General features: G+C 36.3%; 1 protein-coding gene across 8 annotated transcripts in view; it reads left to right on the top strand.

The window, feature by feature from the left end:
- FER (FER tyrosine kinase) overlaps nt 1–16,187 on the top strand; it is a 477,482-nt gene that overhangs the window by 284,229 nt on the left and 177,066 nt on the right. For all 8 annotated transcript variants that reach the window (XM_049857769.1, XM_049857753.1, XM_049857743.1 and 5 more), the window contains one exon: nt 8,870–8,926. In XM_049857769.1, the coding sequence (XP_049713726.1) occupies nt 8,870–8,926 (57 nt within the window). The remainder of the gene's footprint in view (nt 1–8,869; nt 8,927–16,187) is intronic.

Here is a 16,187-nt window from a genome sequence, read left to right on the forward strand (position 1 = left end):
GGCTTTCCCATTTCTTTCTATACCTTTGCAGAAGTTATTATCTCCTTTTAGTACATCAGAATTGTGTTTGAGTTCAAGGCTTATCTGAAATTCCACCTCTGCTTTGAGTCTTTTTCTGACTACTCTAGCACAATATGGCCTCTTTTTCTTCTGAACTCTTTTATCATCTGTTACATTACTCATATGACACTTAAAATAACATTTTGAACAGAGTGTGCTCCAAAAATTCATTTTTAATTCATTTGTTTCGAGATGAACTTTCCTAGAGAAGCAATGCTAGCAATGGTGCTTGGGTTTTCAAATTTATATATAATGCATCCAACCTATGGAACATTGCTACCATTTTACAATGATCTATGAGTCGTAATCGACTGAACAGAAGGTTTGGTTTTTGTTTTTTTTTAATGGAATATCCCCTTAGAGTTCTGTCTTAAAATTCCAGGACTATATTTCTCCCAGCCCATTTCTATCCAGTATGGTTAGACTATTGACTCCCATAGGAGTGGTGGCTCCCATGGCTAATAGCAGAGGCTGCACGTAGTGGACTCTGGGATAGCTTGTTGGGAGTGAAGTAGAAAAACAAACCCTCTAGTTCGGGGAGAAGTTGGAAAGAGAAAAGCTCGTATTGGTAGAATGATGACCATCACTAACCATAGGTGAAAGAAACATGAACATTCCCACCTTGCCCCCATTCTCCTCCCCTGCTTATGTACACGTACCCCTGTGCCTCAGTTTTCTACCCCAAAACAGCTTCCACTTTAGCCATTCCTTTTTCCTTACAAGGACGCCAGGGAATGACATAGCTGTTTTCTTTTCACAGAAACCAGGTACTATTTCTTACCACCTGAAGCAAGAACTTCATGGTTTTCTCCATTTAGTAGCTTTAGGAAATAAAGCGAAAGTTAGTTCTGAGAAATTTTCAAAACCTTTGTACTTCTTCTGTGAAACCATTTTTAGCCATCTTAATAATCTTGACCGCTTGTACCTCTGTGTCCCAGCTCTATTCTGAGCGTACTTCTCCCTTAGCCTCTATAAATTTCACTCTTTGTATGCTCATATATGGAGCCCTTGAGGATATGGACTGTTTCACTTTCTTTATATTCACATATCATTGAATCTTTAGCACAGTTTAGTACGGGTAAGTGTATATTAGGATGTATTTGGAGCTAGGCTCTTACCTGTCTGTGGGCTTCCACTCTTCACTTATTAGCATGCTATTTCACTGTTTCAGCCTTCTTTTAGTAACTTGGCATAGCCTGGTATATTCCGGACTGCGTTGTATCTTCTTGTATATTATATTGTAAGTCCTGGAAAAATCCTTTATAATAGTTTTTGTGACTGTAGTGAGCCCAATTCATAGTTCATATATATAGGCTCGACTAGGCATCTTGACTGCTTTCTTCATGATCCTGCTTCTTTCCAAGAGAGTATAATTATATTTCATTGCCTTATTGCTACAATAGTAGTAGGGTAAATTTGAACTGTATCTCAAGTGTGTATTGCTAGTTGTTTATTCTTCTGCTTACCACTTAGCCTATTTCTCATTTGCATCCCTTACAGAAAATAAAAAGAGAAATGGGTCTCAATTTACTTAATTCTGAGACTAAACTGAATGGAGTTTGAAGTTGAAAGCTAAAATGAATCTATTGAATAAATTTTCATGTTTCTATTACATCAATTTCTGTGAGTTAAACTGCTCTCTATGACACTATTCATTGTGATATGTTTCATTGTAAAGAAGACTGATATATAAAAATTCATTCTAATATAAGGAACTGATTTGGAAATTACATGATGGCTTAGTTACTAATTTTAATCTCAATTGTTTGAGAAAATGCATTCTCATTAGTTCACTTGGTGAAGCATTTTAATCAGTATTGCTTCTTTATATCTCAGCATCTCCTACTTTTTGTCCATATTGAGTATTTTATTTCTGAAAGCCAAGTGTTTTCTGAGAAATAAGAAACAAGATTTGGGTCAGCAAACAGAATTTGTATGGTATTCTGCTCTAGAATATTGTGCTAAGAGTGGATTAACCCTTATGTGACCTTCTAGTGCTCTGTGTTGCTTTATTTAAACTTCATTCTTCTTTTTACTTTGAAACTCTTTTATGAAATATGAAAAATAATCCTAGTTAATTGAATTCATTTCTTATAACTTATATGCAAGAGAGATGTATGTACAGAAAGGAACTGAAACACTAAGGTACAAGTGGTCAATTCTAGCAAGATGGTTAAAAATGGCCCCACAAGGAAAGTGGAACAGTTTCTAAAATTTCTTATAACTAGAGATTTACTCATTTTTTTATATAATCACTTTTCCTAAAAGTATCTGATTTATACAGATCTATTACACTCATAAATGTAATTTATAATATCTTGAGACCAAATTTCACAATATCATTCCTAATAAAATGAAATTAATGAGACTATCGAATTAAATTTGGCAAATTTCACTCTCTAAGCAACATTTATGTATGCCTAGTATTTAAATAATCCAGTACTTTAAAAAAAAATTACCCTTGGAAGATTTTTTTATGAGATAGTGAAACAGTTTTCTAACATTTATCATTGTAATTTATACTTCAGTACAGTAAGATGTCAATCATCTATTTAGAAATTGATATCAGAGGCATCCTCATCAATTTTTGAAAAAGAATTAAAAGCCATTTTATGCTGATAGCAGTGAGCTTAGTTAAAAAATATGGATACTATGAAAATAGTATCATTGCTAGAATATGCTGCAGTACTTGCTTATTCCTAGTGATAGAATACCACATCTGTTAATAAAAAGAGTAAATTCCAGATGCAGACTTATATATTAAAAATCTAAACAGAGATAGCAGAAGGTCAGGTATATATTCAAATTATTACATGAGAGATTCAGGATAGAGTCAATAAAGCAACACTACACTAAATATTAATTAAATCAACATTTAAAAAATGTGTGGGTAGCTTTGAGTAAAGGTAGAAAGAGGCAATGTCAAAGACAGATTAGTACTCAGTTCAGGCCAGACCAGTAAGAACAGAGACAGGAAGGTTTAGAAAGAGGGATCCTTTAGGCCAGGTCTTTGGGAAGATGATAAATGATGAAGGGGTTGTAGCAGATGTTCTCAGTGAGCTGCTCATAGCCCTCAGGCCTTTCATTGTACTCTGGCCAACTTCCAGTTACAGATATTTCATCTCTGACTTTTTTTCTAGATTCACGGAAAGTTTCTTTGTCCATGCTTACCAGGGGAATTGCCAGGGAGTTAACGCCCTACACCAGTGAATCTCAGGAGTTGGCATATAGTATCCCTTGGGTGGGCTAATTCTGAGACATGTGCCTTGTATCATTTCCTAGAGTTTGCCCCCAATCTAGCAACTGGCTTAATAGTTTACCTTTTATTGGCTGCCTCCACTGCCCTGTATCATTTCCTTCTTCTCTACTGGTGTTCCTTGAACTCCCAAAATTACCTCAGGGCCTGCTTCAGGGAGAACCCAAACTAAGACAGGGGCAGAAGCTCCTTCACATCTAGAAGTTATCAGAACCAGACTCAGTAGCCTTGGCCAGCTTGTCAGAAGATCAATAGGGCTGTCTCATCCATTCTTTCCACTTCTTAATCTCACTCATAAATCAACTATTAAAAGGTACGTTGTGATTTCTTGGGTTCATATTGCCACCATAGTTTGTTTCTCCAGCCCACATCTTCCAGTGATTACCAAAATGCATAATTTCTATCTCCTAAATATCTTCTGAATAAATCCATTACTTGACATCTTTATTAATACTGTCATAAATCATACCATTATTATCCTTTACCTTGTTGTTTTAATCGAAGAATTCTTTGAGTTATCTTCTGTTCAAGGGTGTGAAAAATGGGTAGTCCATGAAGCAATAAATATCCAATAATAGGGTCATTTACCTATGCAGTTCAGAATCATTTTTACCCTCCAGTGTCAGAGAAAGGAATTTTCCATACAAATATCTCATGCTGCAGAAGTCCAAACAATTAACTGTAAAATAATTAAAGACAAAAAGTAACCTATAGGGAAAAAAAATTGCTTTTACATTTCTGTTTATTGTATCCTAGTCTCTTATGCCCATTTATAATTCAGTCTCTTGGTTTTTTGAAAACACTAAAACACATATCATTAAAGTAATAATTATTATTATCATGATATAATTCCCTGAAGCTCGTTATTATGTTAAGCCACGTTTATGAAGATAGCCGATGGTTTATTTTTTAATCATTATGAAGCAATGTTTAAAAATTTTTAGACTCCTGGTTGAATATATACTAGGTTGTTACAGTTGTATGCTTATTATATCATATGAATTTTATGTTTCACATGCAATTTAGACAAATAACTTTCATTATATAAGGTCTGTTACTTGTTAAAAATAATCGAGTATTAACATTAGCTCTAGAGTAGCTACATCACTTGCTTATCGTATCACTAACATGAACATTCTACTTATTATCACAAAGATAGCCTTCAACAAAGTTTCATATAAAACAAAACAAGACAAAAAAGCACTTCAGTAATGGAAACCTCCCTCAGAAAACTGGAATGTATTCAAAAGCCCAATAAAAATGCTAACATTTTTCTAATCGTTTGGGAATGTCTCTGTCTTGCCACATTTTTCTTCTTAGAAAATCACTACTTGTTTGCCCGTTAATAATTGTCAGTCAAATGAATTGTTAAATTTTAGAAACAGAAAAAAAAGAAAAGAAAAATGAAAAAAACCCACCACCTGTATCATAACTAGTAATTCAATTAATACACTGGATTCAGGATATATTTACCTTATTAAGTAATGAAATAAAGTTTGAGTAGATTGTAATAGCACTGCTTCTTTTGTTTCTGAATATAATATATAAGGCAGGAAGTTGAGGTAGAGTGCGCATACATTTCCCAAAACTGTGCTGATCACAATATATTTATTATAATTTAACCACACACACATGAAGATGCACAATACACGAATATATTTAATTCCCAGTACATACACTTCAGAAGTGTTTGTAAATTACATCACATTAGAAATGATAGAATGTTAGAGATTTTAGATTAGAAAACCTGGACTTCAGGAGGATGTGGTTTTTGTCTTCAAACGTAATATGCTGCTATGTAGTAGATAGAGGAGATACATCTTTTGTGTCCCCAGTACTGGAATTGATAGAAGTTAAATATAACAAAAAGTCTTATAAGAATTAGAACAACTCAAACTTAAATTGAGTTTGCTGATAAAATAGTGTTTCCCATCACTGGGTTTTTAGTGATTTCCAATTGCCTGAAGTCGTAATTCTCATCTGCTACAAGTAGCAGTGTCAATAAATGTTTGTTGAATGGATGGATGGAAGGATGGATGGGTGGGTGGAGACAACTAGGGCAGGAGGGTGGGCTGAATGATCTCTACAGCCCTTTCCTGTCCAGATTTCCCTGGTGCTTTTATTCCAGTAGTGTCAGAGGGCTCCATTCAACAGCAAAAATAGGCTATAATGATTCACCTTAAAAGAGGGCAAAATGCCTGGCATAGATAGAAAGTATTAACCATTTAAAACCTTTTATATTTATATCTGTTAATTAAATATTCTCATTGTTTAACTTACTTAACAGTTAAATTAGAATTGCTCATTGCTTCTTTTCTTTATTAAAGTAGGCATAACTGGTGGTACCTTTGAAGTATAAACAGATTTTGCCTTATATTCAGTGAGTAGTTTGGACTCTACAGTATTCTTTAACCCAATGGTAAAGGCTGTAAAATTTTCAGGAACAGAACACAAATAAATTTGACATATCCTAAAGCCTTGTCTGAGAAGTGTTGCCGTGACAACCATGTTTTAAAATTATACTTAAAGCTAGCCATGGAGATAAATGTTGATCTACACAAGTGTTGGTCTACACTTGGAATGTTGTTGTTAGCTGCTGTCAGGGCAGCCCTTGACTTACGACGACCCCAAGCACAATGGACAAGATGCCGCCTGATCCTGCACCATTCCCATGATCAGTTGCAGATAAAAAAAATAGAGGCTGCTGAATTGGGACTTGGATAACTACTTATAGTGTAATTAGAGAATAGGTTGATATTCTGGCAGGCAAGCAAGCTGGAATCAATCTTATTGCCATAGAGATGGTTGGGAGGAAGTGCGTTACTGAAGATTATGCAAGGTGTGCTTTAGGCAGAATTCCCATATTCCCCAGCCCACGTTGCCTCGATTCCATATGTCCTTTACCCAAGATAATTTCATTTTCAGACCATGTTAGTTGACCTTCCAGTTTTATAATTCAATGAAAAACAATTTTTAATCCATTTTTATCTTAGATGCAACAGCCATAGACCTAAATGAAATGAGAGTTTGGACTTGTGAAGTTTTTTCACCTCTAGGTACTTCTACAGTTTGGTTTGAACTGACTCTCTGAAAGTATAACACTCATTTATCATAGATTATAGATGAATATCTAGGAAGAAATAATACATGACATTTATTCAGGTTAAACACATATGTTCTATCCTTTGATTCTCCTCTTTAGTTACCTGACATGATATATATACCGTTTCTAAACCTAAACCAAACCCATTGCCTTTGAGTTGATTCTGACTCATATTGACCCTTTAGGACAGAGAAGAGCTGCCCCATAGGGTTTCCAAGGAGTGGCTGGTGGATTGGAACTGTCAACCTTTTTGTTAGAAGCCACTGTACCACCAGGGCTCCATATACGAAATTCAGACTCAGAAAATTACTGCATTTAGATTCATTTTGAATGTAACATCTCTTGATAGTACAATAAGGGCAAAAGAATATGTCGGAACACTGAAGTAGGAAACAAAAGATTAGGGCTCTTATCCCAGCCCTGCCGCTTATTACTCCTGTGACTATAGACAGGAATACCCTTTCAAGGCCTTGGTTTTCTAATCTCCAAAATGGAGATCAGAATGGTTTTCATGCCCATCTAATGAGGCTTCTTCTGAGATTCAACAAGCAAGTGTCTATGGGAATATTTTGAAAATGTGCTTTTACCTGTACTTTGGATTTCAGACAAGTAAAGATACTTTGTCTCTACTCTAAACCCAAACCAAACCAAATTGTTGCCTTCAAGTTGATTCCAAGCCATAGTGACTCTGTAGGACAGAATAGAGCTGTCCTGCAGGGTTTTAAGGCTATAAATCTTTATGGAAGCTGACTGCCACATCTTTCTCCCTTGGAGTGGCTAGTGAGTTCAAACCACTAATCTTTTGGTTAGCAGCGAAGAGCTTAACCGCTATGCCACCAGGGCTCTCTCTCTACTGTCAAAACAAAAAAAACCAAACCCGCTGCCGTCAAGTCGATTCTGACTCATACTCTCTACTGTAGGTGGACTTAAATCTGCTTCAACCAATTTAAAAAGATACTCTGATTAATTGAAGAATTACAAACATATAAAGATTTTTTTTTTTTAATGTATTCAGTTCTTACAATAACTCTCCCAATTCCTCTTTAAAAAGAAAATCTTTGGCTTAGAGAAGGATCTGCACATGATATCCTCCCCTTTGACTTCCTTTTAATAAGACACTACTCAGAAGAGATTAGAATTAGAACCCACTGTACTTGACACAGTGATTAAGAGGTTGGCTGCTAACGAAAAGATCGGCAGTTTGAATCTACCAGCCGCTCCTTGGAAACCCTATGGGGCAGTTTTACTCTGTTCTATAGGGCTACTGTGAATTGGAATCGACTCCACGGCTGTGGATTTTTGGTTTCGGTGTATTCTAGTGTGACCTTGTTTGACATAATTGATAACAAAAGAAACACCCTCTTTCCCCAAACAAGGTCACGTTCAACAGTGCAGGAATTAGGACTTCAACATATCTTTTTGGAGACCACAATTCAATCTGTAAGAGTTAGGGTGGGGTTTTACTTCAGAAAATTTGTTACTTGTTACAATTTGTATTGTAAATCATAATAACAGTTCAGTCTGTGTTTGTAGTGGGGAAAACTAAACACATCTAAATCATGAATATAAATGTCACTCCAGGATTTTATTCTTATATTCTCTCTCTCCCAGTCTCCCCTTTTTCCCCTCCGCCTCCCCTCTCTTGCTCTCCTTCTCTCTTCTTCCTCCTTCTCACCCTCCCTCGCTTTCTTTCCTCCCTTTCTCCTTCTTCCTTGTTTTATTCCTTTTATTTTTTTTTAAATCTATATTCTTTTCTAACGTTATAACATTGTGTGGTTTAATAGTCAAAAATTTTAGATGATAAAATATTTCCTAAGTAGTAACCACTTCTTTAAATCAGATAATGAGATGCTGTTGTATAATGGCATATTTGAATCACTGGTCTTCAGTACCCTAGTGATGTTGTAATTGATAATTGTCGTTTTATTATACTACAGGAAATTACTTGGGAAAGATATGGGACTACATGCAGTGTCCTAGGCAGCTATAACTCATGGCTGGTTTATATGTGGAAAAACCAGCTCCTGGTAATGTGACTTGTGTAGAAAAACAATTCTCTAAGATCAAGCGAAAATTGGAAATTTTTGCGCTACAAAATAAAATTCCCTTATGTACTTATGACACAACTTTTTGTGAAATGGCAAATAGTAGGAGGGCCTAAGCTTTCTGCTGGGGGAGTGTGCATCCTGAGTTCTGGTCACAAGGGTACACTCATTCTAAAGGCTGAGTTTTCTGATAGAAGTTTGTTGTAATGTAGATTTTAATATCGTGCAGTAACATTTCTTAAATCTGTTTTACAGCTTTTTGAGGTTATAACTTATTAGTGTGCTGTTGATTGAAAGTTCTGAATGAAATATCACTTTAGATATTTTTTCCATTGCCTCAAATATATCTTATAGGAAATTTACTCTTCCTGGGGCTAAATAAATGTTCTTTTTCCTTTGCTGCAGGATAAGAAATGGATTCTTAATCATGAAGATGTCTCATTGGGAGAGTTACTGGGCAAGGTATGTAATCAGCTAAGCCAGGTAACCACGAATCTTCATATTGATTGTGAACTCTGCAGATTTTTTTTTTTTTTCTTGAAAGCTGTTTTTATATTCTAGCACAGAGCAAGGTACATTGCATTTTAATCTGGAAGAACACAAGACCACATCTTTTGTAACTACTGTGTTGTCCATTGAAATGGACGTGTGAAAATCTTTGAAAGGTTGATTTTAGACTTTTTAAAATAGAACATGTACCTTTTTTTTTTCTGGAAGGAATACAAGCCATAAATTATTTTATTACGGTGTGGTAAAGCCAAAACTAGTGAGCTGAGATTTGAAAAGAAACTGTGGTGGTAATAAAAGTTTAAATAAACATCTAATGGCATCGTTCCATTTGTTTCTAGTTATATGTGCTAGTTCAGAAAAAGTGAAACACTGCTCCCTGGAATTTCAGAATTGTAGGGAGAATCATAGTATGTAATAAAAATTAGTAACATTATTTCGTTAGTTATATATATAAGATGCATGATTCAATATATATATTCATTTTGTAACTAGGTCTATTGATCAATGAGGGCAACTGTAAGTAATGAAAGTCCCTTTCTTCCAATATAATTGGAAGTGTTTTCCAACTCATAGGCCCTGTTAAAATACTTTTTATTTATATAACAATAATGGAAGATATTTGTTCATTAATAATATTTGATCATTAATAATAATGTTTATAATTGAGTTCCAATGGGTAAATATTAACTTCTTTATCACTGACTTAATCAGTAATTTTTCCACAGGAAAGTTGAAATTGAGTTTGGCTTCATGTGAAATATAGCATAAAAGTCACATATTTACAAAAAGCCGTAATATGTACGTATATGATCAGTAGACTTAATTAAGGCCCAGCATTTTAGGTAAAGAAATAAATGATTATTCATTACTTTTTTGATTCAAATATGACCTTGATGAATTGACTAATTTTTTTTTTCCTATTTTTTATCTCTGATGTATGTTGAGAATGTAAATCCCTCTTGAAATAATCTACTTTGCAGGATTCTTCTTATTATTATAAAATACCTTTTCCAAATACAAGTAGTAAATTGCTACTGGAAAGCAGATTTTTCTTGGCTGAAGCTGAAATCAGTAGCAGATATGATGATCTAATTATTTTTAAGAAAATATTCTGTCTTTCCATTGCTCTAGATTAGAAGCTCAATAGCAGTGGTTGGACCAAAAATTACTACAAAGAAATTAAGCAAATCTCCATGAAAATACAATGAAATACTAAACTGTAAAACTAAACCCCTTACTAAAATAAGGAGAAAATATATGAGATGGACAGATTGTTCCTCTCTAAGGAAAAACTGTTTTCAATTAAAGAGAAATAGTTCAATTATTTTTTTATGTTTAGTTAGTACAAGCTCTGTCAAGAGAATTTCAGCATTTAGCTCCTTAGGAAGGGTATTTCAAAGACTACTTTCTCAATAACAAGGTAGTAATTTAATTTTTTCAAAAAAAAAAAAAGAATTGAAATTTTAAAAGACATTGTATAAACTTGTTATTGGTGTTGAGCGTTCCCATCAAGTCTGTTCCCACTCATAGCAACCTTATGTACAGCAGAACGAAACACTGCCCAGTCCTTGTCATCCTCACAATCATTACTGTATTTGAACCCATTGTGGCACACAGTGTGTCAATCCATCTCGTCAGAGGTTGTCCTCTGTTTTGCTGATCCTCTACCTTACCATACATGATGTTCTTCTCTGTCTTAGTCATCAAGTGCTGCTATAACAGAAATACCACAAGTGGATGGCTTTAACAAAGAGAAATTTATTTCTTCACAGGAAAATAGGCTAAAAGTCCAAATTCAAGGCATCAGCTGCAGGAGAAGGCTTTCTGTCTCTGTCAGCTCTGGAGGAAGGTGCTTGTCCTCAATCTTCCCATGGTTGGGAGCTTCTCAGGCACAGGGTCACCAGGTCCAAAGGATGCGCTCTGCTCCTGGTGCTACCTTTTTGGTTATATAAGGTTCCCAACTCTCTGCTTGCTTCCCATTCCTTTTATCTCTTGAGAGATAAAAGGTGGTGCAGGCCACACCCCAGGGAAACTCCCTTCACGTTGAATCAGGAAGGTAACCTGAGTAAGGGTGGTATTACAATCCCACCCTAATCCCCTTAACATAAAACTACATTCACAAAATGGAGGACAACCACACAATACCAGGAATCATGGCCTAACCAAGTTGATACATATTTTGGGGGGGGACACAATTCAATCCATGACATTCTCCAAGGACTGGTCTCTCCTGATAACATGCCTAAAGTATATGAGAAGTCACCCTATTCTCGTTTCCAAGGAATACTCTGGCTGTACTTCTTCCAAGACAGATTTCTTCATGCTTCTGGCAGTCCATGGTGTATTCATTATGCTTCGCAAACACCATAATTCAAATGCATCAATTCTTCTGTTGTCTTCTGTATTCATTGTCCAGTTTTTGCATGCATATGGGGTGACTGAAAATATCATGACTTGGATCAGGCACACCTTAGTCCTCAAAGTGACATCTTTGCTTTTTAATACTTTAAAGAGGTCTTTTGCAGCAGATTGCCCAATGCAATATGTCGTTTGACATCTTGACTGCTGCTTCCATGAAAGTTGATAATGGATCGAAGTAATATGAAACCCTTGAAAACTTCAACCTTTTCTCGGTTTATCATGATGTTGCTTACTGGTCCAGTTGTGAGGATCTTTGTTTTCTTTATGTTGAGGTATAATCCACAATAAAGGCTGTAGTCTCTGATCTTCATCAGTAAGTGCTTCAAGTCCACTTCACTTTCAGCAAACAAGGTTGTATCATTTGCATATCCCAGGTTGCTAATGATACTTCCTACAATCCTGATGCGGCATTCTTCATATAATCCAGCTTCTGGGATTATTTGCTCAGCGTACTGATTGAATAGGTATGGTGAAAGGATACAACCCTGACGCACACCTTGCCTGACTTTAAAAGCACTTGTTCTGTTTGAATGACTGCCTCTTGGTCTAAGTACAGGTTCCTCATGAGCACAATTAAGTGTTCTGGTACTCCCAGTCATCTCAATATTGTACATAATTTGTTATGATCTACACAGTCAAAAGACTTTGCATAGTCCGTAAAACACAGATATACATCTTTCTGGCATTCTGTGCTTTCACCCAAGATCCGTCTGACATCAGCAATGATATCCCTCATTCTACATCCTCTTGTGAATTGGGCTTGAGTTTCTGGCAGTTTCCCATCAATGTACTGCTGCAGCCGTCTTGAATGATCTTCAGCAAAATTTTACTTGTATGTAATATTAATAATATTGTTTGATAATTTCTGCATGCCATTGAATCACCCTTCTTTGGAATGGACACAAATATGGATCTCTTCCAGTTGGTCGGCCAGGTAGCTGTTTTTAAAATTTCTTGGCAAAGAGGAGTGAACACCTCCAGTGCTGCATCTGTTTGTTGAAACATCTCAGTTGGTATCCTGTCTATTCTTGGAGCCTTTTGTCAATGCCTTCAGTGCAGTTTGGAACTAGTCCTTCAGTACCATCAGTTCTTGATCATATGCTACCTTCCAAAATGGTTGGATGTCAACCAGTTCTCTTTGGTACAGTGATTCCTTCCATCTATTTTTGCTGCTTCTTGTGTTCAACATTTTGCCCATAGAATCCTTCAAATTTGCAACTTGAGATTTGAATTTTTTTCTTCAGTTCTTTCGGCTTGAGAAATGCTGAGCGTGTTCTTCCCTTTTGGTTTTCTAGCTCCAGGTCCTCGCACATGGCGTTATAATAATTTACTTTGTCTTCTTGCATCTCCCTTTGAAATCTTCTGTTCAGCTTTTTTACTTCATCATTTCTTCCATTTGCTTTAGCTACTCTGTGTTCAGGAGCAAGTTTCAGAGTCTCTTCTGCCAGCTGTTTTGGTCTTTTTTCTTTCTTGTCTTTTGAATGACCTTCGCTTTCTTCATTTTTTATTTTCTTGATGTCATCCCACACTTATCTATTCTTCAGTCTTTAGTATTGAGTGTGTCAAATCTATACTTGAGGTGGTCTCCAAATTCAGGTGGGGTATATTCAGGGTCGTATTTTGGCTGTCACAGACTTGTTTTAATTTTCTTCAGCTTCAACTTGAACTTGCATGTGAGCAATTGATGGTCTTTTCCACAGTCAGCCAATGGCCTTGTTCTGAGTGATAATATTGAGCTTTTCCATTGTGTTTTTCCACAGATATAGTCTATTTGATTTCTGTATATTCCATCTGGTGAGGTGCACGTATATAGTTGCTATTTATGTTGTTAAAAAAAGGTATTTGCAATGAATAAGTTGTTAGTCTTGCAAAATTCTATCATGCAATGTCTGGCATTGTTTCTATCACAAAGGCCTTATTTTCCAACTTCTGACCCTAATCCTTCTTGTTTCCAACTTTCACATTCTAATCCCAAGTAATTATTAATCCATCTTGATTGTATGTTTGATCAATTTCAAACTGTAGAAGTTGGTATTAATCATCAATTTCCTCATCTTTGGACTTAGTGGTTGTCTTAGTTATCTATTACTGCTATAAAGGAAATACCACAAGTGGTTGGCTTTAACAAAGAGAAATTTATTTTCTCACAGTCTAGTGGGCTAGAAGTCTAAATGCAGGGCATCAGCTCCAGGAGAAGGCTTTCTTTCTCTGTCAGCCCTGGAGGAAGGTGCTTCCCATCAGTCTTTCCTGGACTAAGAGCTTCTCTGCGCAGGAACCCCGGGCCCAATGGACGTGCTCCCAGTGCTTCTTTCTTGATGGTGTGAGGTCCCCAAATCTCTTCTTGCTTCCCTTTCGTTTATCTCTTGTTAAATAAAAGGTGGTACAGGCCACACACCAGGAAAACTCCCTTTGCATTGTATCAGAGATATGACCTCAGTAAGGGTGTTACAATCCCACCCTAATCCTCTTTAAATTAAAATTACAATCACAAATGGTGGACAGCCGCACAATGCTGGGAATTATGGCCCAGCCAAAATGGTACATTTTGGAGGGAATTCAACCCAGACAGTGGATGGTGTGTAAATTTGAATAATAGTCATACTATCTATTCTTCCTTTTAGGCATATGGATATTACCCTATCACTGACAGCATTGTGGAAACCCTGGTGGCATAGTGCTTAAAAGCTATGGCTGCTAACCAAAAGGTTTGCAGTTCGAATCCACCGGGCACTCCTTGGAAACTCTATGGGATCGTTCTACTCTGTAGTGTAGGGTGGCTATGAGTTGGAATCAACTCGACAGCAACGGGCTTTTACGGGACAGCACTGTACTTCAGAATAGATCTTGACATGTTCTTTTTGACAATGAGTGCAACGCCATTCCTCTTCAATTTGTCATTCTCAGCATAGTAGACCATACAATTGTCCACTTCAAAGTGGCCAATACCAGCCCATTTCAGCTCACTAATGCCTAGACTATTGATCTTTATGCATTCCATTTCATCTTTGATGACTTCCAGTTTTCCTAGATTCATACTTCATACATTCCATCATACGTTTCAATTATTAATGAATGTTTGCAGTTGTTTCTTCTTATTTTGAGTTGTAGCACATGAGTAAGTGAAGGTCCCAAAAGCTTTACTCCATCCACGTCATTAAAGTCAACTCTACTTTGAGTAGGCAGCTCTTCCTCAGTCGTATTTTGAGTGTGCCTTCCCACCTTAGGGGCTCATCTTCTGGTACTATATCAGCCAGTGTTCTGCTACTACTCATAAGGTTTTCACCGGCTAATTTTTTCAGAAGTAAACTGTCAGTCAGGTCCTTCTTCATAGTCTGTCTTAGTCTGGAAACTCCAGTGAAACCTGTCCATCATGGTTGATCCTGCTGGTGTTTCAAATACCTGTGGCATAACTTCCAGCATCGCAACAACACACAAGCCACCACAGTATGACTGACAGACACATAACAGTTGTATAACTTAATTTCAGTTAATATTTTTGAGTAGAAGAAAATTATTTGTTTATTTAATATTTTTTACTACCTATTCTTAATAAATACTTGCAGCATATCGTTTGAGAGTTCGTAGTCATTAAAAGAAAATTAGCAGTTGTTTCTATCCTTAAGTACTTTGGATGTTAGTAGTACTATAAGATAGAGTCAGGAACTAACTTTCTTATTCAGCACTATATTAAAAATAGACTGTACTTGATATATATGTATCTTTTCTCAATAGATATTTACTCATTGCGTATTTGTTGAGTGCGTACTAAATGGCAGGTGCTCTATTAGAGACTTTGAATACATCAGTGAACTAAGCAGACAAAAATCCTTGCCCTTATGAAGCTTAGATTCTTTATTGCAGAGGAAGACAAATAAGTGTAATAAATAGGTAAACTATATGTTATAGGGTGCTGAGTCATGTGAAAATATATAGGAGGGTTGGGAGCGCTATTGGTTGGAGTTATAGTTTCAAATCAGAAATTCTGAGTAAGCGTAATTGGAATGGTTACTTCCAAATAAAGACTTGAAGAAGGTGAGGGATTTAATCATGTGGATATCTAAGGAAAATAATTACAGGCGGAGAACAACCAAAGCAAAATTCATTTGAAGAGCAAGGAGACAGTTTGACTGTAAATGAGTAAGCAAGGGGGAATATGGTAAGAGAGGAAATCAGTGATGTGGTGAGTGTATATATCACTGAGAGCCTTTTAGGCCATTGTAATGACATCAACTTTGTGAATGAAATGGTGAGCTGATAGCCAATTTTAAGTGGAGGAGTGACAAGATCTCAGTTTTTTAAAAGATCACTTTGGCAGTTGTGTTGAGAATAGTCTGAAGAGTTGGAAGAGTAGGAGACAATTGCACTTATCTGTCTCAAAGATGATGGTTGCTAGACCAGGTGGTGGCAGATGGTGGTGAGAAGTGATGACGTTTTTAATATATTTTTAAGGTCAAACCAACAGAATATTCTGATGGACTCCGTGTAGTGCATGAGGGCAGCATTTTTGGCAAAAGAAGGTTAGGAGTTCAGTTTTGGATGTATTGAGTTTGTCTGTTAGACTTCCAACTGGAGATCTTGGGAAGGCAGTTGTATATCAGGTCTGGAGTTTAGAAGAGAGGTCTAGTCAGAAGTACAAATTTGGTAATTGTTGGTATGTTGATGCTATTTAATGCTGTGAGACTAGATGAGTTCAACAAGGAAGTGAGTGGGAGATAAACGAGAAAGCAAAACAGAGTTGGAGTGTATAGTATCTAATGGGGACTAGTGAAGGGGAAATGGGGGTTAACCAAGG

This window comes from Elephas maximus, chromosome 2 (assembly GCF_024166365.1).
Source record: "Elephas maximus indicus isolate mEleMax1 chromosome 2, mEleMax1 primary haplotype, whole genome shotgun sequence".
NCBI lineage: Eukaryota > Metazoa > Chordata > Mammalia > Proboscidea > Elephantidae > Elephas > Elephas maximus.